The sequence below is a fragment of the Ictalurus furcatus genome, chromosome 5, assembly GCF_023375685.1.
Source record: "Ictalurus furcatus strain D&B chromosome 5, Billie_1.0, whole genome shotgun sequence".
Taxonomy (NCBI): domain Eukaryota; kingdom Metazoa; phylum Chordata; class Actinopteri; order Siluriformes; family Ictaluridae; genus Ictalurus; species Ictalurus furcatus.
The window spans coordinates 8,628,111-8,653,671 of record NC_071259.1 but is presented as its reverse complement, the minus strand read 5'-3'; the positions used below and the strand labels follow the sequence as shown (position 1 = coordinate 8,653,671).

Sequence of the window (25,561 nt, the reverse complement as noted above, 5' to 3'; positions counted from 1 at the left end):
GAGTGAGAGATAGGAGTGGGGGGAGAGAGAGAGAGAGTGAGAGATAGGAGTGGGAAGGAGAGAGAGAGAGAGAGAGAGTGAGAGATAGGAGTGGGAGGGAGAGAGAGGGAGAGAGAGAGAGGGAGAGAGAGAGAGAGAGAGATAGGAGGGGGGGAGAGAGAGAGAGATAGGAGGGGGGGGGAGAGTGAGAGATAGGAGTGGGGGGGCGGGAGTGAGAGATAGGAGTGGGGGGGCGGGAGAGAGAGATAGGAGTGGAGTGGGGAGAGAGAGAGAGAGAGCAGTCTCTCTACAGGAAACCGGACGGAGCCGGGGGAAGGACTGAATGGATCGATGCGCAAATTAAAGAAAGGAAAAAGGGGCTTGACTCTGGAAGCGTATTTAGTGCCTCAGTTTTTTCTCAGTACATCAGCGCGTCTCTCCACTACAGCGGGCCAACAGTGTGTAGCAAATGGAGAAAGCAAACAGGAAAGTTTGACGTTTATTCGACCCTGACTGAAATAGAGTGGGAAAAGTGTAAAACATTACTGCTTCATGATAGAAGACAGTTTGCTCGGAAAGATGCAGGGAATCCCAGCAACCGGTGAGTGGGTTTTTTTTTTTAGTTAGTTAGTTAGTTAGTTAGTTAGTTTACACAATTTAGCAACATTTCTGCACGTGCGCATTATAGCCTGCCTTTACATGCTAGTGCAGGTCTCTGCTCTAAAGCTCCGTCAATCAGCTGCTGTTCTCAATCTCAATTTAATTTACGGTACTAAACTACGCTATGCTAGGCTAATGACACTGAAACTCCTGTAGTGAAGATAATGTTGGAGTGAATGGTGTCGCCGGGGGAAGGCGCTTATTCATTTCTCAATGCAGGCGCAGTGTGTGTTTGTTAAAGTAGCTTTTTTTTTTTTTTCCAGCTCTCAAACAACTTTTGTCTCGACCATTTGTATCATTTTTAGTCTCTACGTTGTTACTAATGAGCGTTTTGTCCTTAATAAAAGGAAGTTTCAAAGAGACAAGGCCAGTAGAGAAGTGTGTGGCTGCTGTGGTAAATTAATGTTCTTTCACAAGCAGTAAGGTATAAAAGTGCACTGTGTTAAACTCCTCTGTGACAAGCCTGCGCGTCAGTGAGCACCTTCTGTGTAACCTGCTGCTGAGAAGTGATGTCCTCACATATAGTGTTGTAGTCAGGTTACTTTCCCTCACATCTATCCATCCATCCATCCATCCATCAATCCTCTATACCGCTTATCCTTTCTTCAGGGTCACGGGGAACCTGGAGCCTATCCCAGGAGGCATGGGGCACAAGGCGGGGTACACCCTGGACAGGGTGCCAATCCATCACAGGGCTCAATCACACACCCATTCATACACTACGGACACATTGGACATGCCAATCAGCCTACCATGCATGTCTTTGGACTGGGGGAGGAAACCGGAGTAACCAGAGGAAACCTCCGCAGCACACGGGATGAACGTGCTAACCACTAAGCCACCGTGTGCCCCCCCTCACATCTAAATAATCCGTTTTCAATTTCAAGTGAAGTCAGTCATTGCACAGTCACCTCCAAAATCAAGTTCAAGTCAAAGCTGCTACTTTTCAGTTGAAGTCTTGAATGGAGGACTAAATACCTTTTAAAGACAACCTTTTAACTATTTCTTCTACTTGGTCCATCTATAGGGTGTCACAAAAGTCTCCATATCTGTACATAGGGAAAATTACCACTTTTTTTGTAGCAAAATATCTCCCAGAATGCCTTTCACAAAGTGTGAAGAATGTGTTGAAATCATTCTCATGGCTTGATCGGGAAGCTGTCGCAAGGTTGCGATGGACTTTAACATGAAACAGTGCGAGTACGTCACACACGACACTGTTGCCAAACTTATTAACAAATTCAAAAAGACTCGAAGTGTTGCAGACCGACCGAGAAGTGGACAGCCACAAACATCCACTGACGAAGGCACGACCGATGTGGTGCTGGCAAAAAAAGTCCCCTGTGTATGGGAAGAGGAAGAAGCCTTTTTATTGGTCATGTATACATTACAGCACAGTGAAATTCTTTTCTTCGCATATCATAGTTATGATTCAATAATATTAAATCAGTTAAAAGACAAAAAAATTTTTTTCTGTAATCAATGGAAAATGCAAATTGAAGTTTGCCCACCTCTAAATGTATGGTATTTATTTATTTATGTATTGTGCTGTATTGTGCTTATCAGTGGAAAGTAGCAGGCATCCTAAACCACAGGCATGTCCTACACTTTGCAACACATTCTTTGGGCAGCATGATGATGTTCGCAGGTAGCACAGCTCCAGGGTCCCCAAGTCGATCCTGAGATTGGATACTGTTTGTGCACACTTTTGCATAGTCTCCTCATGTCCGCTTGGGTTTCCTCTGGGTTCACTAGTTTCCTCCCACCAGGCTTATTCCCAGACATACATACATGCATACAAACAAACAAACAAAAAAACAAACAAACCAAACAAGTGTAGTCCTCCTCAATAGACTTTACTCTACCCAGACTCCATGGACCTTGTACCAGAAAAAAACTGCTGTTTGGACTCAGTGTCTATCTTGGATTTGCTTTAGTTGAATGCTGGCTTTGTACTCAATCTTTGTTCTGAATTACTTCATCTGTATTCAGAAAGTGTTATGACCTGCATGATGAAAACAGCTGCTTATGGCATGGATGACGACAGTGTTTGCGTAATTGCGAATGATAGAATGATATACCAGCGGTTCTTAACCTGGGGGTCGAAATGGTAGAAGGGGGTGTTGCTGGAAAACTTTTATTTAAAACGAGTGTACACAAGGTTCACAGAGAAGCCACTGGTGGATTTCTGGATAGCTGTGCATGACTAATACAGAGAACTGAGTGACATGGCATTGAAAAATAACTCTCCTGTTCACATACCACTTGTCTAGCAGACTCTGTAATTTCTTACCAATTCCCATTTTTATGCTTTTTTTTTTTTTGCTATAAAGTGCCACATAAAATCGCTGTTGCCTTCTTGAACCATTCATTGACCAGTGAAGACCATGCTGTCAGGTTCACAAAGACAGGAACATGGACTCGCTACTACATTTCTCTTGATTGGTCTTTTTGTGTTGATGGAATTTGAAAAGCACATAGAAACAGAAAGAGTTGCCCTTTCTTTATACCCGTGTAGACATAACATTGCAAACAACATCTCATAATATACCATTAGAACCTTCCAGATGCATTGTTTCCATTCTTAGTTGGGGTATATGAGAAGGACCAACCGTTAACAAAGCACCAGAATCTCCAAGGCTGTTGTTACATCTGCAACATTTACAACCGACTCTTCATAGCTGTCTTGTGACAGAGGTGCTACTTGATTCATGGATGCCTGAGATGCCTTTCATCATAGTCTGCCTGCTTAAGTAGGATTAGGGTCTCTCTTTTTAAGAAAAGCCCCAAATTTACTGTTCTCTCTATCTTTGTAATGGTATATCTTTAATAAACCTTTTGTCCTCAATCTAATTTTCTCATTCTTTAGTGGCTTATTCCAAAGCATCATGTTTGGATGAGACTGATAATCTCGTTCCAGAAATCATGTCTATCTGGACTTTCTGAGTTGAGCCAGTGATCTGACTTGGAACCACAGGATCTGCTTGAGTCAATTTTACTTTCCCTCAAAATAATTTTTCAGCATAAATTGATATGCAGCTTCCCGTAGATCACTTGATAACGTTTCAGTAAATAGTGTGTAACTCTCAGCCTAAAGTGTTGCAAATATTTCTCACATAAACATCGCTTTCTATGCAGCAACAGCTCGACGGTGTGCATTCACTACTTTCCTCTTATTTTTCGGCATTTTCCAATCGGGATATAGACAACTGATAGGGCTCATCCACGGCATTCTCAAGCCCATCATACAAACCGTGTGAACCATGCTTGGTGATCTATTTAACAATCAGATTCTCCTTTATTAAATGCTTACACAATGCAGTTTATGATTCAACAGTGCATGACTCCTCTTAATGCATTGCATAAAGTCGATGCTGTAAATCAGATCACTTATTTGACTTTGATTTTGAACACAATTTAAAAAAAAAAAAAAAAAAAAAAAAAAAACTTTTGCAGGTTTCAAATTCAAACCTGTTTCAGAATGCTTTGCGTGCGTTTACGCATTCACTCCGGGTAAAACGTTTACATGAAACAATACCACAGTCTATTGGGCATAAACCACACTGCTTTGGGTTTATGTTATAATGTAAATGGGAAACCAAAAACATGTAGCCTAGTTTAAATCACTGCCACAGTGAGTCAGGCCAAACCACACTACTTCAGGTTTAGTAGTTTTACACTTAACTTGAAACATGCTGCATTGTGTTGTAGTGAACCCGAGAAGTTTCAGTTACTTTAGAAACTTAATTTGAACCACAGTAGACTGTGTTCACTAAAACACAATGATTTTCGGTTACTTTACAAGCGAGCCAGTAATTCTGGTACAGCGCTGTTACCACAGTACTTTGGGCTGATTCAGGTGCTTTAGATTCTTTTGACAGAGTTGCACAAAATTATAGTTGACCTGTTCTTGCTAGGTATTAAATAAAGAAACCAATTGAAGTGTCCATGTCCTTGATACTCCTTTACAGTTGTGTGTGTGTGTGTTTTTTTTTTTTTTTTAATACAAGGAGGGTTCTTAAAAGCAATGTATGGTAAACGTTTGTGGACACTTGACCGTCACACCACTATGTGCTTTTTGAACATCCCAATCCAGATTGTGTGGAGTGTGGAGATATAACTCCTAACTTATTGACTTGTAACAGGGTCTGTAATTCCCATGGGAAGCAATGGTTCTTCATTAACAGTATGAGTGTACGCATGAGCAGGAAGTGATCAGTTGGAATTGTGGCAGGGATGAATGACCAGCATGGTACAATGCCAAAGAAGCAGAGTGAGCAGTGTGTGCACGCATGTGTGTTCTCCCACTTTTCTCCTGCTTTCTATCTCTTCTCTTCTTTACTCATATTCTGTCTATCTTCTCACAGCACTGCAGTGGTATGAAATTTTATTTTTCCAGGTATTATTCTGACTATGGGAACAAGTGCTGCTCAAGGGCACACACACACACACACACACACACACATGCTGTAATCTAGTAACTGATTTATGTTAGGCCTGGGTGATTTATTGAATGACTGTTTGCACAAAATTGATCAAAGTATCTATTAGAATATATACAATCATGTAAAAAATAAGTACACCCCATGGAATCTGTTGGCTTTTTTGACATATTTGGACAAGCAAACATTTGATCGTGTTTGAAACAGTGCCTATTAATGACGTTGATATACTTGAACAAAACCACAAGCAAAATTAACTTTTTCAATCATTTATTCAAGAGAAGTATCAATAGAGGTGATATTCGTCTGTGGATAAAGTAAGTACACCCTTGGCCTCAGAAACTTGTATTGCCCCCTTTAGCAGAAATAACTTCTTGTACGTGTGTTGTATAATTGTCCAGCAGGCTTGCTGGAAATTGTGATCACTCTTCCATGCAATATTCTTTCAGTTGCAAGATGTGTGAGGGTTTGAGGGTCTTCTTGACTATGCCATTCCATCAGCCCTCCAATTCATCTTTTTGAGGCATCCCTTGGTGGACTTGTTAGTGTGCTTAGGACCATTGTCCTGTTGAAAGGTCCACATTCGGTTCAACTTTCGGACAGATGACCTCCACATTATCTTCAAGCATTCTGTGATATGATGCAGAACTCATAGGTGAATCAATTAATGCTGTCAAGCTGTCCAATCCCTGAGGCATCAAAGCAACCCCAAACCATAATATTTCCACCACCGTGCTTCACAGTTGGTATGCGGTGCTTCTCCTGTAAAGCTGTCTTTGGTCTGCGCCAAACATGTCTGCTGTTACTGTGGCCAAACAACTCAATCTTTGATTCGTCCGTCCAGAACACATTATTCCAAAAGGCCTGGTCTTTGCCTACATGCTCATTGGCAAACTGTAGTCTTGCAAAGGCATTTTTCCTGGTACGCCTCCCATGCAGGTCAAATTTGTGCAATCTCTTTCTGATTGTAGAAGCATGCACTTTGACACCAACAGTTGCAAGACTTACTAGCAGATCCTGTAATGACATTTTGGGGTTCTTGGAGACTTCATTTTTCGTTAGGCGGTCTGCTCTTTGGCTGAATTTGCAGGGACGGCCAGTCCTGGACAAATTGGCAGTCGTTTGAAATCTGCGGCATTTGTAGATTATTTTCCTTACAGTGTAATGATGTATTTCAAATAATTTGGAGATCTTTTTAAATCCCTTGCCAGACTCATAGGCATCCACAACTTATTTTCTGAAGGCCTTACATAACTTTAGATCTTGGCATGATGACACCACACACCTCAATAACAAAGGGAACGCCAGACACTAGATATGAGAGGGATATAAATAAGACAGTTTCCACCTGCACTCCCTAAGCAGGTTCTAATCACAGGCACCCAATCCTAAACGCCTGATTCTAATTTTACGGATTTAAAGGTGTGATGCAATGTAGGGGTGTACTTACTTTTTCCATGTGACTGATCTGTTTTTTGTTTATTTAAATTGTGAAAATTACTAAAAAATGTCACTTTTCTGTATCATTTGATAGTATATCAACTTTATTAATAGGCACTGTTTCAAACATGATGAAATGTTTGCTTGTCCCAATATTTAAAAAAAAAAAAAAAAAAAGCCAGCAATTTCCATGGGGTGTACTTATTTTTTCACATGACTGTATATAACATCATTTAGCATGGCTGTTAACTTCTATTTTCTGATATGACATTGACATGCGATTTTTATGCTTACCTACCTGTCAGTGACTGGTGATTTTTTAAAATATGGGAAGCACATGTGTCTGTTATTGAAGTATATATCTGTGTGTTTGTCTGTTGGTCTGGCCTCCTTTTTAACTCTCAGCCTTAGCTCATAAGCAAACACATCAAAGGACTATTCCAAAATCAGGTTCACAACATTAGCAGTGTCTGTTATATTGTTCCAAAAACGTTGCTAAGCTGCTACCCAAGCTAGCTAAATAAAGACATGCTCAATCGGATTGAGATCTGGGGAATTTGGAGGCCAAGTCAACCCCTTGACCTCCGCTTCATGTTCCTCAAACTATTCCTGAACAATTTTTGCAGTGTAGCAGGGCACATTATCCTGCTGAAAGAGGCCACTGCTATTAGGGAATACCGTTGCTATGAAGGGGTGTACTTGGTCTGCAACAATGTTTAGGTAGGTGGTACATGTCAAAGTAACATCCACATGAATATCAGGACCCAAGGATTCCCAGAAGAACATTACCCAGAGCATCATATATCCTCCGCCGGCTTGCCTTCTTCCCATAGTGCATCCTGGTGTGTCCCTTCCCGAGGTAAGCAACACACACCCACCCGGCCATCCATGTGATGTTAAAGAAAATGTTATTTATTAGACCCGGCCACCTTCTTCCATTGCCCATGGTCCAGTTCTGATGCTCATGTGCCCATTTGTAGGTGCTCTCAGTGGTGGACAGGAGTGAGCATGGGCACTCTGACCGGTCTGCAGCTACACAGCCCCATACACAGCACTGCGTGTTTTGACACCTTTCTATCACAGCCAGCATGAACTTTTTCAGCAGTTTGTGTTACTCTAGCTCTTCTGTGGCATCGGACCAGACGGGCTAGCTTTCACGCCTCACGCGCATCCCTGCACCTTGGGTGTCAATGCCCTGTCACCGGTTCCCCAGTTGTCCTTCCTAGGACCACTTTTGGTAGGTACTAACCACTGAAAGACATGCCGTTTTGGAGATGCTCTGACACAGTCGTCTAGCCAGCACAATTTGGCCCTTGTCAAAGTCACTCGGATGCTTACACCTGCCCATTTTTCATGCTAACACATCAACTTCGAGAACTGATTGTTTACTTGCTGTCTAATATATCCCACCCCTTGACAGGTGCCACTGTAATGAGATAATCAATGTTATTCACGTCACCTGTCACTGGTTTTAATGTTATGGCTGATCGGTGTATTATAAATGATCATTTTTTTTTAGAAATGGACTTTTATGCACTTACTTTTGTATATGACCAAGAAAAACACACTAGTCACATGTGACTCTTATTCTGTCAACACCAGGTAACCGCCAGAATCAGAAGATTACCTTTTTGCCTTCAACAGTTAAAAATAAAAATGTAGCTCAAAGGTCTTCAAAATGTACAGTACCCAGTTTTGGAAATCTTGTATATTTTTAATATTTTTACACAAATATTAAGAATGCAACTATTTCTTTAAATAGTAGAAGTGTGTGTGCGTGTGCAGCCTGGTAGAGTGTTTATATTCAGTGTTAATAACAGAAACTTTTGGCTGTGACTGATGTCACTGTACTGTAAACACTTCTTTTTTCTTTTTCTTTTTTTTTACATTGTTAGAAATGAGAGAGGCTAAGAAGAAATATTTAGAGGCAGAATGGACTAAGAATGGATGTGGAGAATATGATAAGTGTATATTTTTATATAATAGTGTGTCATACAGTGGACAGAGGATAAATGCATCACTTTCTTTCTATTTGGCTCCACTTCTCTGTATCTCTGTCCCATACACACTCAGATTCATCCTACACACACTCCACCAGCCTGCAACCTCTTTCTCTTGAGATTCTCTTGAATCTCTTTTTAATGCTTTTGTTTTCATTCTGCCACTACAGAATTGTACTCTTTTTATTTCTGTGTCAAATGATTTCAGGCAGCTCGAGGAGTCTCTACAGTTCACTACCATTGCTTTGAGTCGGCCCCTGATCTGTGTGTGTGTGTGTGTGTGTGTGTGTGTGTGTGTGTGTGTGTGTGTGTGTGGCCTTTTTTGGAAGAATCATGTGTTTTTTTTTTTTTTTTTTTTTTTTTTTTTTTTTTCCCCTTGCTGGGTAAACGGAAGGAACAGAAGTTCTCTCCAGTACTTCTGTAGGCTGGACTCCTCGTCGGAGAGACAGTTTGTCTATGTGAATGTGTGTGAGATTTGGAGAGAAAGCAAGAGAAAGAGCAGTTTATTTCATAAGAACACAAGTGTCTTATTCATATCATAGATACAAAATACATCTATCATATGATAAAGAACAGCCTTACTGAATAATAGACTTCAGTGTATTTGTCAGATGAAATGTATCCGTGAAGCGTTTCTGCTTTTGCGGAGTTCATTTGCAGTCAGCAGTCTCGTTGAACTTGGGCATGCAGTTGACCTACAACTTGAACTTCGAGTTTGACTTGACTTGAAATTGACTTCAGGAGTTGATCATAAGAGACTCACTTTTTTTTGAGGACCAACATATGACTGACTGACTGATGATCAACAGTGCTGTAATAAATAAAATAGTTTGGAGCACAGTTCAAACTGTACAATAGTTTAAAGAAAGTATAACGTCTTTTAAAATATATAAATAACGTTGCAGCTTTCCAGCTCACTTGCCTCTTTCTGCTTTGTTCACAGCCCTACACACACATGCACTCGGTTAACTCCTCAGCACGGGAGCGAGGGAGATCACATAAATATTTGTGGGAGAACAGGGCTCTGGTGTGCAACGTTATTCATTACCCATCTACTGCAGCTCTTCACCAAAAAAACAGCTCCTTCCTTCCCACGGCAGACCCAGGCTAAACCACACTCACACCTACTACCCAGAAAGAGTGAAAGAACCGCTCCAACCGATTTCACCCGCTTTGAAATCATTGATTGGCTCTGCCTTGATATGTTCTATTTAATTAGGCTGGAGTTACATGATAAAAATATTAAGCTTGAAATGAAGTGCATGCTTTCAAGTAGTCTGTCTGCATTATTAGGAGAAACTCACAGGTTCTAACACAATTTCTCTCTTTCTCGTGTTCATTCGCTCGCTCTTCCTCCGTTCCCCCCCTTCTTGCTGTCTCTCGCCCCCTCTCGTTGTTGTTCCAGGCTTCTTGGAAACTTGTTACAGTTCCTTTTTTTTTTTGTGCAGGAATTATTATAACCCCAGGTAGCCTCGATGTTTTTGTCTGAAATGTAATTCATTACTTGACAAAATACAGAAATTCCTTTAATATATATGTGTGTGTGTGTGTGTGTATGTGTATGTATATGTGTGTGTGTGTGTATATATATATATATATATATATATATATATATATATTCCTTTACTGATACCTTAATGCAGTAGGCAGAAAATAGGCATATAATGGGCATGCACAATTGATACACACAAAATGCAGGGGGTCTAATACCTTTGCTATGTACTTTGTGTATACTTGTGTGTATTCTTTGTGTATACTTGTGTGATCATTGTTCCGTGGAGCAGAGAGCGTGATTCAGCAGGCTATGAGGGGCAGAACTTGGATCACGTTCACTAAGCTTTGAAGCAGTACTGTGGGGGCGAGCTGTTCCCAGTCTGGTTTAAACTCCACCATGTTCTCCTGGCCTTAAGCTCCACTCAACCACAGCTAGTTTGGCTGTAATGATTTAGGCCAAGAGGTAGAACATGAGAGCACACACCTGACATTCTCAGGTGTTTTGTACCATGTTTCAGTGTCTTTTTTTTTTTTTTTTTTTTTTTTTTTTTTCTTTTTGCCTTTTCTTTTTTTCTTTTCTTTCTTTCTTTTTTTTTTTTTTAAAACTGTTATAAAGAAGCTTTTTATATGAATTGTTTGTTTTTGTATTCTCTCACTGTGCATTTTATGGAAAACAGTCCTTTTTATTTTCCCCTTTTCTTTCTTTCTGAACTTTCTGTAAAGTAAGTACTTAAAAAAAAAAAAAAAGCCTATTTCTAATTTACTGGGTATTTGGTACTATGTGTCACTCGCCAAGAAAAAACGCCATTGAAAACTAGATTCATCTGTGTATGTTAACCAGGAAATATGAAAAGTGTTTGAGTCATTGTTGGTTTATAGTATAAGAAAAGTTATTGATGGGCAGACCATTTAAGTACTGAATGGAAAGATACCAATGTTCCACTCTTGGCCCCATCCTGAATGATTATTTTCCCTTTATTTTTCCATAATTCACACACTAATAAACACTGCAGCTACTATAGTTATGGGATCTGCACAATGCAGCAGAACATCAAAGGCCAAGAACTGAGAAGGGCTTTGCTAATTCTTTACAACCCAGTATGATCATAAAAAAAGTTTATAAATCATTATTATGTAAGGAATAAAACCGTGTGCATGGTGGCTTACTGGTTAGCGTGTTTGTCTCATACCTCCAGAATTGGTGGTTTGAATCCCATCCGCACCCTTTTTTGTGCAGAGTTTGCATGTTCTCCCTGTGCTTTGGGGGTTTCCTCCAGGTACTCTGATTTCCTCCCCCAGTCCAAAGACATGTGTTCCAAATTGTCTGTACTGTGGGAGTGAGTGTGCCCTAGGCTCCCCATGAAGATAGGGAGCTGGATGATGGAATAAAAAAAGGAAAAGAATACCACCAATGTTTATTATTAGCCTTAGATTATGTCTAGAGCATCTGCCATGCAAGACCCCGTGAATGAGTCAGCTAGGGGTCTAACGATATGCCATAATCTGTATCTGTTTTAGTGCAAATTTTATTTATTGTTTATTTTTTCCTCTCTTGGTGTAAACTCGGTCACTGTGCCAGAGGTGGGGAACCTTTTCAGCTGGCAGAGCCATAAATGCCAAAAAAATCTATGATTTTTTTCTTTAAAGTGCACCTATTATTGTTTTGAAACGTGCCTAATTTTGTTTTAAAGGTCTCTTACAATAGATTTACATGCATCAAAGATAAAAAAAAAAACACTTTAATGTGCTCATAATTTTAAATTGTAGCATTACCTTTTCCCCCCCCCAGTGTCACAAATGACTCGTTAAATGATCTGTTCTAAATGATTCATTCCAAACTCCAACTTTCAGAGAGCATACTCTGCTCTGATTAGTCATATGTCCCAGTCTATTGTGATTGGTCTTAAAGTGATTGGTGTCGAAAAGGAAACACCCACTACCATAACGGGTTTCAGCTCCGTCTGAAAAAATGTCCGTTTTACCTGAGCAGTTTGAGCCAGAGTCGGACAATAATGCATCCGAAGATAAACCCGAGCCACCTTTTTTAGGTAATATTGGGCTTACGGATGAATTAGCAGAGGTATTTCAAGACAATCACGTGAGTTAGCTGGTTAACAGAGGCTAACACCTAAAAGGCTAACAGCTGTGCACTGGCTGTACACGTATACAACACACAAAAAAAAATTGGAACTCTCAGAAGAAAATCTATACATAAATAATTAATCGTACTTACAGGTTGTGTTTCAAAGATACAAGATGGTCCAAATTAAGTGGGTACGGCCCCTTCTTTAATAAATAATCATTTTGCAACTACAACTGTAATGTTTGAGGGCGGGTCAGAGCTGTTCATGAGCAGCCAATGAAGACCAGAGGCAGGTTTTTTGTTACAAACCTAAGTAGGTTAGTACAGGAAGTAAGTCTGGAATTACTAACAACTCGTTTCAGCTGTTCAGAATCAGTTCCTTCTTCTGGGAGTCAATAACTCTGTCCTGTGCTTTTGATTTTTGAGTCTTTGCAGACATTTTTTACATTCAGAAACAGCTCTCTAACACACTACATGAAAGGTAATATCTGAAAAACCATAATAGGTGTGCTTTAAAGAGCCAGAGGAAGGTTAACCTATTTTTGACATTTTTATCTTTATTAGATTACCACTTCTCATAATTATGCAATAATAGTAAAGGCTATTCGACATTCTGCGTGTTCTTGACCTCACAGGCTGCATCAGCTCATGAGCCTGTAGGTGGCTCTTGGACTTCATTTAGCCAACTTTATATACCTTCATCAAAAGGTAAATCAATACAAGATGCAGTTCGTAAGTAAGAGTAAATTGAACACTACTTATCATTAATGCGACTTCCAAATATGCAAATTCGTCTGTCCGTTCGGACTGGAAAGAACAATACTAATCATGTTTTTTTTCCTTTAGCTATTTCACCTATGTAAAAAAAAAAAAAAAAAAAATGAAAACAGACTGGCTATGTAGTTATCAGCCGATTTATGAGTTAGACCAGGAGATTACTGCTCTGCTCCACATTGTCCAGTGAAATTTGAGCCAACGATTGGTTGGTGTATACATGACAAATCGGCCTCGATTATAAAGTATGTAATATATAGAGTTTGAATTGAATTGACACACTAGCTTTTGTGATTCGTCATTAAGGTTTTGAGGCTGACGTTTGGCAACTCGAACCTTCAGCTCCCTCCACAGATTTTCTATGGGATTAATGTCTGGAGACTGGCTAGGCCACTCCAGGACCTTAATGTGCTTCTTCTTGAGCCACTCCTTTGTTGCCTTGGCCGTGTGTTTTGGGTCATTGTCATGCTGGAATACCCATCCACGACCCATTTTCAATGCCCTGGCTGAGGGAAGGAGGTTCTCACCCAAGATTTGACGGTACATGGCCCCGTCCATCGTCCCTTTGATGCGGTGAAGTTGTCCTGTCCCCTTAGCAGAAAAACACCCCCAAAGCATAATGTTTCCACCTCCATGTTTGACGGTGGGGATGGTGTTCTTGGGGTCATAGGCAGCATTCCTCCTCCTCCAAACACGGCGAGTTGAGTTGATGCCAAAGAGCTCCATTTTGGTCTCATCTGACCACAACACTTTCACCCAGTTGTCCTCTGAATCATTCAGATGTTCATTGGCAAACTTCAGACGGGCATGTATATGTGCTTTCTTGAGCAGGGGGACCTTGCGGGCGCTGCAGGATTTCAGTCCTTCACGGCGTAGTGTGTTACCAATTGTTTTCTTGGTGACTATGGTCCCAGCTGCCTTGAGATCATTGACAAGATCCTCCCGTGTAGTTCTGGGCTGATTCCTCACTGTTCTCATGATGATTGCAACTCCACGAGGTGAGATCTTGCATGGAGCCCCAGGCCGAGGGAGATTGACAGTTCTTTTGTGTTTCTTCCATTTGTGAATAATCGCACCAACTGTTGTCACCTTCTCACCAAGCTGCTTGGCAATGGTCTTGTAGCCCATTCCAGACTTGTGTAGGTCTACAATCTTGTCCCTGACATCCTTGGAGAGCTCTTTGGTCTTGGCCATGGTGGAGAGTTTGGAATCAGATTGATTGATTGCTTCTGTGGACAGGTGTCTTTTATACAGGTAACGAGCTGAGATTAGGAGCACTCCCTTTAAGAGTGTGCTCCTAATCTCAGCTCGTTACCTGTATAAAAGACACCTGGGAGCCAGAAATCTTTCTGATTGAGAGGAGGTCAAATACTTATTTCCCTCATTAAAATGCAAATCAATTTATAACATTTTTGACATGCGTTTCTCTGGATTTTCTTGTTGTTATTCTGTCTCTCACTGTTCAAATAAATCTACCATTAAAATTATAGACTGATCATTTCTTTGTCAGTGGGCAAACGTACAAAATCAGCAGGGGATCAAATACTTTTTTCCCCTCACTGTGTGTGTGTGTGTGTGTGTATATATATATATGTGTGTATGTATGTATGTGTGTGTGTATATATATATATGTATGTGTGTGTGTGTGTATGTGTGTGTGTGATATATATATATATATATATATATATATATATATATATATATATATATATATATGTATGTGTGTGTATATATATATATATGTATGTGTGTGTATATATATATATATATATGTATGTATATATACATACACAGCCATCAGAATCTTCACGAAAGCAGGACGTAGTTGGAGAGCTTCTTGTTTCCTTCAAGCAGCATTTCATTATAATGACTGTGTGATTTTCCAGGATGATTTTTTTTTAATAACAATGCAGAACAATCATTTAAGAATGATTTGATGGAAAGCCCAGCAGGGAGATGCTACCGGCTCTATAAATAAAAGCATTTCTGTTATCTATACAGAAATATGGTTTTATTTTGGAGCTCAAGCACACAGTGTTTCGGTCGGGCTATTGGAACAAACCACTGATGGAAAAACGAATAGTGCATCTCCGATTTGTTTAATGATATTTATTCCCTGAGCAGGGTTGCCAGATTCTGTGTATAATATCTACGTATTGCAGACAGATACTACAAATCTGAAATGCACACGTGTTATTGTTTCCTATGAAAAGACTGAGAAAAAGAGGGAAAAACTATACATTTTCCTATGACAGAGTATTTGGGGCTAGTTTTGTATGTTTTTTGAGTTGTAGTTAGGGTGGGAATTTTGCTGAAATTTTTTTACCCTCCCCAGGAGCTTTCATAAGAGAGTTGTTCTTTAAATGTATTATTTATATCTATCTATCCATTTCCCATACTGCTTATCCTACACAGGGCCATGGGGGAGCCTATCCCAGGGAACTTTGGGCACAAGGTGGGGAACTCCCTGGACCCCATCACAGGGCACAACACGCACGCACCACAAACAATTTGCAAATGCCTCTTAGCCTACAACGCATGTCTTTGGACTGGAGGAGGAAACCAGAATACCTGGGGAAAATCTCAAAGCACAAGGAGAACACGCACACTCCACGCAAACAGGCAGAGGCAGGATTCAAACCCCCAACCCTGGAAGTGTGAGACAAACATGCTAATCACTAAGCCACTGTGCCCCCATATATATTATAAACTGCTGGACCTAATGTATTTATATATACCTGCTGCTGTCAGAGCTATTGTTATCGAAAATTAAGCAACAACCTTTCAGAATTTAACAACACTAGTATAACATGACTTGATCAGTGTTTTCATTGAAACATTTTATTTACCGATTGAAATGACTGTTAATAAAACCAGCAACTGTTCTAAAACAAATGTTCTCAAAAATTTGGAAAGTGGCTATGGAATGAACTGAAATACAGCCAATTTGTACAAAAAATAGCCACACAAACGAACAAAAAAAATTAGTTATAGGTTTACAGTACAAATATCAGACATTACATCAAACAGAAAACTAATGTTTAATAGCAGGATCAGTGCTAGAGTATGAAAAATTCCTGATGACAAATTTCACATCAAAATAAAACACAGTATAATATCTGCCTTGCCTAGCTCCTTGAAGCTCGTTCTGTCTTTCTCATGCTGGGTTTGGTTTGATGGAGGGGTTTTTCTGCATCCCCTTGTGTGTTCTCTTGCTCCGTCATCTTTGTGGTTCTCTGCTGGGCGACACCAGAAACACTGCAGGCTTTGTCCTTCTTTTCTTTCATCAAATCCTCCTCGTCTCTCACTCATGCTCACTACATTTCCACAGCCACATACTGTACTTCCTGTGGAAAGCCTGAGAACAGAGCATGAAGCTATGTGAATGAGGGTTGGCTTGAGACATTTCCTTAGTGTCCAGTACGAGGTAGGAGATAGAGGATACAAGGGATAGTAAGAGGAAAGAGACAAATTAGTGTGTGTTATGGATGTACCAAATGTGAACATGTTATTCAGAATGATCAGATAACAGATGTGAGCTAAGCAAATACAGACACAAATAAGAAATTACACATGATACATGATCGTGCAGACCAACCTGTAAGTCGTAGAGAGCTGAAATTTTGAGGGAAGGTAGTCCCCCCAGAGCCCTACAGCGTCACAGTTTCGGCCCGATTGGCCAGATGGTGGCACTTTAGTGAGCATTTTTTATGCATTTTTGTGGAATCCTTGGGACTGGACGAGCAAAACGTACATCTCAGATTTCATTTCCGCCTATAAAAATTTTCCGCCATCTTAGATTTTGGTCCGATCGGGGCCAAACCAGTGCCAAATGATTCTATGGAGTCTCCATATCAAAAGTTATCAAAAAAAAAGTTTGACCTTTCGACTCGAGGTAACTACAGTATGTGAAAACCGAGGAAGTAGGCGTGGTTACTTTTTTACGTAAATGTCTATAACTCTTGAATGAAATGAGATATCGTCACTAAACTTGGCATGCTTATGTGTGAGATCAATCTGTGGTGGCACAAAAAAAATCACACGGTTTTGCCACATGGTGGCACTATAGTACCAAAAATACATGTAATTGGCTGTAGCTATGGAACCGTTGATTTGTCTCAGCTGCCATCAGTGTCTGAGAACATTCATGTATGTTAAAAAACATGGCCGCCATCGGCCAATCAGTTTCCAGCAGCTATTAGACAAAGTTAACAATGGGCGATGGGAACAAAACTTTGTGGACCTATTTGACTCTTGGTCTAAATGGTTTGTGCAAAGTTTAAAAAGAAAAAAAAATCACGATTTTTGTAGGTGTCAGCGGTTGTATATAACGCAGTGTTTTCAAAAAACACAAGTATTATATATCAAATGATACCTCTTCTCATTCTAAACAACTTTGCCTCAAGAACCTTTTGTTAAAAACCTACTTTTGCAAACTAGTCATAGGTTTTTTTGATCAACAGCAACAAAACAAGTGCTACACAATTCTCTGGAGTTTATTTATAAATAATTATCAAAAAAAGTTTAACTTTCCATTTTGCCTGTCGATGGCATGTCAAAAGTAAAGGAAGTGGACTTGGCCACATCAGTTACATAGTAATAACTCTTAAACAGAATGAGAGAGTTTCACCAAACTTAGCATGCTTATGTAAGGCCTCAGTCTGAGGTCACTTGACAAATAATGTGGAGTTTGGCCACTTGGTGGCGCTATAATAGTACACATACACTTGTTCTTAAACATTGTATGGTATGTTGGGTTTCCTCATTTTGAACAACTTTGCCTTTAGGACCACTGCTGTCAATCAAATCATTCATTAAATATTTTAGATGATTTTAAAAAAAAACTATTTTGCGAACGAGTCTTTTTTGATGAACTGAAATAAAATTATTGCAGCACAATTCTGTGGATTATTTAGAGCAGTAATTATCAAAAAAAAAGTTGAACTTTTGCTTTACCCTTGCAAGGGAACATCAAAAGGTGTGAAGTGCTCATTGTGACCAGTTGGTGGTGCTATAACAGAGCAAAACATTGAATTGGCACTAAATGTGAGACCATTCGTCCAATAGACTTGATAGATAAATACTGCAAGAATTGTCCTTGTCCAAGGCCCAATCAGTGTATATGAGGACATCAGTGTTCAGCAGCGATTAGACAAGCTTAATGGAGGCTGATATTTCTTAAAATTATCTTGGTTTTTCTTTGATTTAGGAGCTTATTGGATTGCACAAGATTAAGTAAAAACATCTTTAACGGCCCTAAACGGCTTGAACCCCAATAATTGCTGTTTGCAGCTATATTTTATCATTGACATTACCTACCATGCAAGTTTAGTTGGTCATGTTTGTGTTGGATAACAGATTTGATTACACCAGGATGCTGACAGTGTTATTGCTTCTTTAAACTTGCAAGTGAAAACTTGTATGATTTATTGTGTCAGTAAACGATTTAAGCTTAGCAAAGCCCAAACACATCCTAACCCTAAGTAAACCAAGCCTCAACATTTTATCTGGTTGTCAAAGAAAATGTACACTACGGTATATAAGATTACATAAATGATTTGTTTTTATTTACTTGGTTAGTTACTTGTGTAGGAGCTGATCTACACCAACACTTTTAGCCACTAGGTGGAGGCATTGCAGATGGAATGGAAAGAGATTGACCATTAATATGGTCTTAAGGTTTGTCAGTTGATGCCGATCAAGCAAATGTGGGTGAGACTTGTGTGCACCTTCTGTATTTATTAAGTAATTATTATCCAAAGGCATTGCAACACGTGTAAATAGGCTCATCTTGTGAGCACATAATCCAGTCAGTTAACTATATTATTGCAACCACATTTCAAGGGCGTGTATGTGTGAGTGAGCGAGCAAAAGAGAGAGGCAGACCAATAGACAGGAGGCACTTGCTCTGTATGAGTGCAAATAAGGCAGTTAACCACAAGCTGAGTTTAAAATGCAGTAAATTGTGATAATACAATTTTAAGTAGAGGTCGACTGACCGTGGACTTGGCAGTAGACCTCTAATTTCAATGAAGTCCCATTTACATCCCCAGTTCCAAAAAAGTTGGGACGCTGTGTAAAATGTAAATAAAAATAGAATGCAATGATTTGGAAATCTCATTAACCCATATGTTATACACACTATAACATGGAAAACATATCAAATGTTTAAACTGAGTAAATGTACCATTTTAAGGAAAAAATTTTAGAGACTCTGCCTCTCTAAGATACTCTTAATACCCAATCATATTACTGACCTGTTGCCAATTAACCTAAATAGTTGCAAAATGTTCCTCCAGTTGTTTCTTTTTAGTAACACTTACTTTTCTAGCTTTTTGCTGCCCTGACACAACTTTTTTGAGGCATGTTGCAGCCCTCAAATGAAAATCTACCTTATTTTTTTCCTTAAAATGGTACATTTCCTCAGTTTAAACATTTGATTTGTTTTCTGTGTTCTATTGTGAATAACACATGGGTTTGAGATTTTGTAAATCATTGCATTCTGTTTTTATTTACATTTTACACAGCGTACCAACCTTTTGGAATTGGGGTTGTAAAAAATTTCAACTAACCATTCAAACACTCAGTTGTTCTTAAGTTACCTTTCATTTTTGTTGCTCAGTCAAGCAATGTGTCTGTATATGAAGAAATGCGGAGTATTTTTCCTCCTGTAAGGTGTGAATCATTGATCATACAGTCAGACTTGGGTGTGTGTACTGTAGGTAAGTAGGTCTCTCTCATGTTAGGTTGCCATGACTACTCTCAGTATCTGATTAAACATGACCATACATGATCTGCTAAAATGTGTGTGTCTCCTGCCTTGAAATTATACAGGCATCGCTCACTTCAGTTGACCAGTGTGTCACTAAAATCACTGTGAGGAAAATGACATTAGATGGTACAAAAGGGTCAGCACCCCCATTCCAAACGCGCTTTTATCTCTTCTTCAATCCATCTATTCATGTTCCTCAATGTACACCATCTTCCATTCTTCTCCTTTATAATCCCTCTCTCCCTCTCTTTCGTTTCATAGTCCCACTCGTTTTTTCCGTTTAATCTCACTGATCTGTGTGTAATTAATGACCATCTGGGTCGCCGTGGGGAGAAAAAGCCTATCGCTCGGCAGATGACCAACACACGCACGCACGCACGCACGCACACACACACACACACACACACACACACACAAACATCTGACAAATCCTGAACACTAAACTGAGAAATATTAAGCAGTTCTCCACTCTGCGTCGTAAGCATAACCGTTAATTCTTCCGAGAGCATTTCTCGTAAACCATGCCATAAAGTCAGACATATATGTTCACTTTATATTCGTGGAGATAATTTCATACCTATTTTGGGTAAATCTTCCACTGCGCTGTTTGATTATCTATGCTCTTATGTACAGTTTCACGAGGTATGCTTAAATTAATTATAGAGATGTGGAATATTATATGATTTGTAATTTAACTGTAAAACTGTGATTAGTTTATTTTAGCCTGACGTGCATGTTAGTTCTTAACATAAGCCCTATCTTCTTGACAAAAAAAATGCAAGTACCTTAATTAAATTAGCCAGGCTCCTTGAGTATAGGTCATCAAGTGACCAGTCTGGTTAATGTTTCAAAGATATTGATTTCATTCAGTTTCATATTTCTAGGTTTAGCCACCAAATGAGTCCACCACCTCCCTTCAATCCCAGACCCTCTATTCAAACCTTTCTCTCCAGCCACTCCATCCAAAGACTTGTACAAACTGTGCAGTAGTAAGGAAAATGGAGAAGAGGAAAGCAGCAGAGAATTTGTTCTATGTAATTAGTTACACATCTGTTTACAGATCATGAAACTTAAACATTCCCTGAATAAATTTGGGGATTAGTTTAGTGTGTAGCTGCTTGGTTGATTTTAAAGGTCTGCACCAACAGCAGCACTTATGTAAGCTCATCACTTAGGCTGTGTTTAGCTTAAGCCATTGCCGGCAAAAATGGAAGCTTCTGGTCGAAGGTCAGATGACTTTGTCATTCTATCCTTTATATAGATTCCTCTAGGAAACATTTGGGATAGCAAGGTCAATGAATTTTTTTGCTGTAGACTGAAGACGTTTTGGTTTGAGATCAAAAGGTGAACATGAGAAGGGAGTTTAGTATTTCAGTTTTTATTCCTTGGTATTTATATGTAGATGTGTTAAACAACATAGAAAACAGCATATTTTGTATCAGACCACCAATTTGTAGGCGAGCAAAAATATTGGAACATGTGACTGACCGGTGTTTCTTGTTACCCAGGTGTGTCCTGTTGGATTGTTTAAAAAAAATAAATAGCTCTGAACATCTACTTTTGGTTTTAGCCTTCAGTTTCACATGTGAAGACTGCATTTGTTGTTAAAGACGATAAGCCAACATGAAGACGAGAGAGCTGTCTATGGGAGAAAAGCAAGCCTTTTTGAAGCTGAGAAAAGAGAAATCATTCAGAGGCGTTGCACAAACATTGGGCATAGTCAGTACAACAATTTGGAATGTCCTGAAAAAGAAAGAAACCACTGATATACTAACAACCAGACATGGAACAGGTCGGCCAAGGAAAACAACAGCATTTTAAGAGCTGTGAAGAAAAACCCAAAAACAGTCAGTGATCTCACCAACAACCTCCACAGGGCAGGGGTGAAGGTGTCAAAATCAAGGTTATAATCGTAAACGAAAACTAGGTGTGAAAAAACATTGTCGTTAACTGAAATCGAAATACAAACGAGGCATTACAAAAAAACGATAACTAACTAAAACTATATTGTCTGTTTACAAAACTAACTAAAATAAAATACAATTATAGAATAAATGTCCTTAGTTTTCGCCTTTGTCAATGTCTTTCATAGAGCAAATATTTTTTAGAGTTGACATTTCCGACTGGGAACCCGGAAATTACGACATTTCATGTCAAATTGAACACAGCGTAGTCCATGCTCCTCGACTGGCATCATGGCGGTACCGAAAGTCGGAAGAAAGCGGCAGATATTTGGGATTACTTTGAATATGACTGTGTGTCAGATAAAAGCAAGTGCCTTGCAGTGGAAGGTGGTGAAATATGTGGACAATTTATTAAATGGAAGAATTTGAAAGTACATTTGAGAAACGCGCACAAGGAGGCTAACCTAGCTTACCTTAATAAGGTAAAGGAGAACGCCAAGCCCCCCTCCCCCGAAACAGAAGCTACAGCAGTGCTTTCACCGGTGAACCGATAGCTGCTGGTTAGTAAATACGCAGGAACACCACAAGCAGGAGCAAGCGCTGGTTAATATGTTTATTGATACTGGGATGTCTACACAACTGTGTGAGTTGCCTTCAAAAAGTTCGCCACTTTACTCGAACCAAAGTTCAAAAAACCTGGAGCTGCAAGAGTCAACAGCCTTATTGGGGCTAAGATGGATACGGCAAAGCAGAAATTAAGAGATCATTAAGGATGCGAGGAAGCTGACCCTATGTGTAGATGGTTGGAGCAAGAGAGGGTTAACAGCTTCTTTCATGGGTGTGTCAGCTTGTTTGTGCCTGAATTTGAAAACATAAAGTCAAAACAAAATAAAAACTAATGAAAAATGCAAAACTATAATAACCTTGGTCAAAATCCACCATTTGATGAAGACTTTGAGAGCAGAATTATAGAGGTCATACCACAAGATGCTAACCACTCATCAGCAGTAAAAATCATAAAGCCAGTTTGGAATTCGCAAAAAAAAAAAAAAATTTCAGAGATGAGCCACAAAAGTACTGGAACCAAGATTAACCTCTGCAAAAGTGATGGAAAGGACATAGTATGGGGAAAGAAAGGATCTGCTCATGATCCAAACACACAAGTTCATCTGTGAAACATGGTGGAGGTAGTGTCATGGCTTGGGCTTGCATGGCTGCTTCTGGAACAGGTTCACTAATCTTTATTGATGATGTAACTCATGATAGTAGCAGCAGAATGAATTCGGATGTTTACAGGAACATTTTGTCTGCCAATTTACAGAAATATGCGTCCAAATTAAGCCGGAGGAGCTTTATCATTCAGCAAGGCAATGGACCAAAACACACTGCCAACTTAACAAAAGACTTTATCGGTGGGGGAGGGTGTCTCGTATTCATCTTTTGATCTCAAAACCATATGTCATTGGTGTATAGCACAAACAGATGAATTGGCCATGCCGTCATGGAAAGACTTTTCTTTTTTCCACCAAGCATCAGCTTTATTGATTTTAGGATGTTCTTAAAAAATACACACAGATCCTTAGTAAGGATGTGTCCCTACAAGTGTTTAACATGGTTACAATCCATGCTTCTTTTAAAAATCATCTCAGACTGTAAATTATAGCATCTAGTAACGCTAATAATATATAAAACGTTTGCACACACTTGCATGTTTATTATGCTAATGGAATGCAACGAATGCCTCTTAATCAGATCAGTGTTTGGATTAATAATGAATTAAAGGCGTCACATCTCCATGAAATATTAATGGGCATTTCAAACACCCTCCTCTCCATTTGAGGCTTTCTTTTGAACGAGTACCTGAGTAGAAAGCTAATATGGCGTATGTATATATGTGTCAGACCGATTGCATTCAGAAAATCTCAGTTTTGTTTGGGGGCAAATAGAATGATAAATAAATAACATGGGAAGAATATTGCTCTGAGAAATACGAATACGTTTTATGTGATTTTTCTAATCCATTTTTTTAAATTAATTTATACTGTTCTTTTTTAATAGTATATTTGGTGTTTTATAGTGTGTTAAAATGAATGAGAACACAGAATATGGGTAGGAAGCTAACCAACAGACATTGCGTGGGTGGTGTGTTTTTAAAAGGATTATTGCAAATTCACAGTTGATTCATTCTGATAAGAGTGTGTGTGTCTGTTCCTGTGAAATTCTCTTTCAGAGTATGAATGGTTATTTGAAATTGACATATGCTTATATAAAGTTGTAATATCACAGTATTTCCTCATAATCTTTAAAAAAATCTACTTTATATAACATTCTAAAATAACACCTGTTTAAATTGTTTGTAACATTCTGAAATGAAATAACAAATGGAAAGTAGGTTTGGGGTGTAAATAAATAAATAAATAAATAAATAAATAAATAAATATTGTCTTGATGACACTCTCAGAGTAAAGAGAAACCAACCACAGTGTACCGTAAGTTTAAAGAATAATATTTTGATTTGACCATGGTGATCATTTTGTATTCAATGATCATGATATTACGGGGCCCTGCGATGGACTGGCACCCTGTCCAGGGTGTACCCCGCCTCGTGCCTGATGCTCCCTGGGATAGGCTCCAGGTTCACCTGCGACCCTGAAGAAGGAGTAAGCGGTAGAAGATGGATGGGTGGATGATATTACAGGATATCATATAACCAACTACCAGTACATTCCCAATTCGAAACTGTAACAAGCGAGAGGAGCGTTATCTGGCTTTTCTCTGACTGCTCTGAGGTTTGGAGTTGATTCAGCGTGCTGTGGAATGTTGGCAGGTTTTCTACGACAGCGGCCAAGCGTCCTCCTTTCCGACACCAACCGGCTGCTCTGAGACCTCGCCAAGCCGCGCACACCAGGATGCATCGCCATGACGGCACTTTGTTTATTTATTTAATTCGTTTTATAGGCCTTTAAAGACCACTTTTGGCATTCACCTTGGAGGTGTCCTTTTTCGTAGAACTATAAATCTGTCTTGGGACTTGGGTTAGTATCTGAATATGCGTAATTTTAAGTGTTTGTGGATTCATAAGCTGTACCACAAACACTGCCACGCGGCAGGCTCGGAGGTCATTGATATCTCCACTAGACTAAGCCTCTTCACTGACCTTGATTCCATCTGTGTGCCTTCTAAACATATTTGTGTTTTCAGTCGTCACATGACTGACGCATTGAGCTGAGATATGGGAGGTTTAAATATTTTATTAAACTGCAACACTGTGAGAATCCCACATGGTGGATGTATCAGTGTGGCTCTGCCTACCTTTTGATAAATGAAACTGAACTGCAATCCCCCTCTTCACACCAGTAACAAACATGGAACCCAATGTGGCTTCTAAAGCCACATTATAGTGCTGTTTAGTGGCATTATTGAACACTGAGTCACTTGATGTTCTCTTTTTGTAGTTTTACTGTAAGTAAGCTCGGTGGTTAAGGTTCTGTGGCGGTACTACAGGCGCACTACGAAATGATCTAAACTAATGACTAAAATTATATTCCGATGTCTCTTAGTGGTTGGCATGTTTGCCTCGCACCTCCGGAGTTGGGGGTTCTGCCCTGCGTGCGCAGCGTTTGCATGTTCTCCCTGTGCTTCAGGGATTTCCTACGGGTACTCCGGTTTCCTCCCCCAGTCCAAAGACATGCGTTGTAGGCTGATTGGCATCTCCAAATTGTCCATAGTGTGTGGTGTGTGTGTGTGTGTGTGTGTGATTGTGCCCTGCAATGAGTTGGCACTCTATCCAGGATGTACTCCGCCTTGTACCCTGAGTTCCCTGGGATAATCTCCAGGCTCCCTGCAACCCTGTGTAGGATAAGCTGTATGGAAAATGAATGGATGGATGGATGGATGAGCAAAATTAAATACGACTTTTGAAATTCTTTAAAAAAAAAAAGACTTTATATTTTATTTCAGTCAGAAATAATTATAATCCCGAATACTTGCTTATATTAAGTGTTGAATGAGAT

General features: G+C 39.5%; 1 protein-coding gene across 1 annotated transcript in view; it reads left to right on the top strand.

Moving 5' to 3' along the window:
• Positions 1-276: 276 nt before the first annotated feature.
• The window catches only part of fgd (faciogenital dysplasia), a 65,026-nt gene continuing 39,741 nt past the window's right edge, over positions 277-25,561 (top strand). Inside the window, exon 1 of the mRNA XM_053624622.1 lies at positions 277-580. Within this exon, the coding sequence (XP_053480597.1) occupies positions 532-580 (49 nt within the window). The 5' untranslated portion in view covers positions 277-531. The remainder of the gene's footprint in view (positions 581-25,561) is intronic.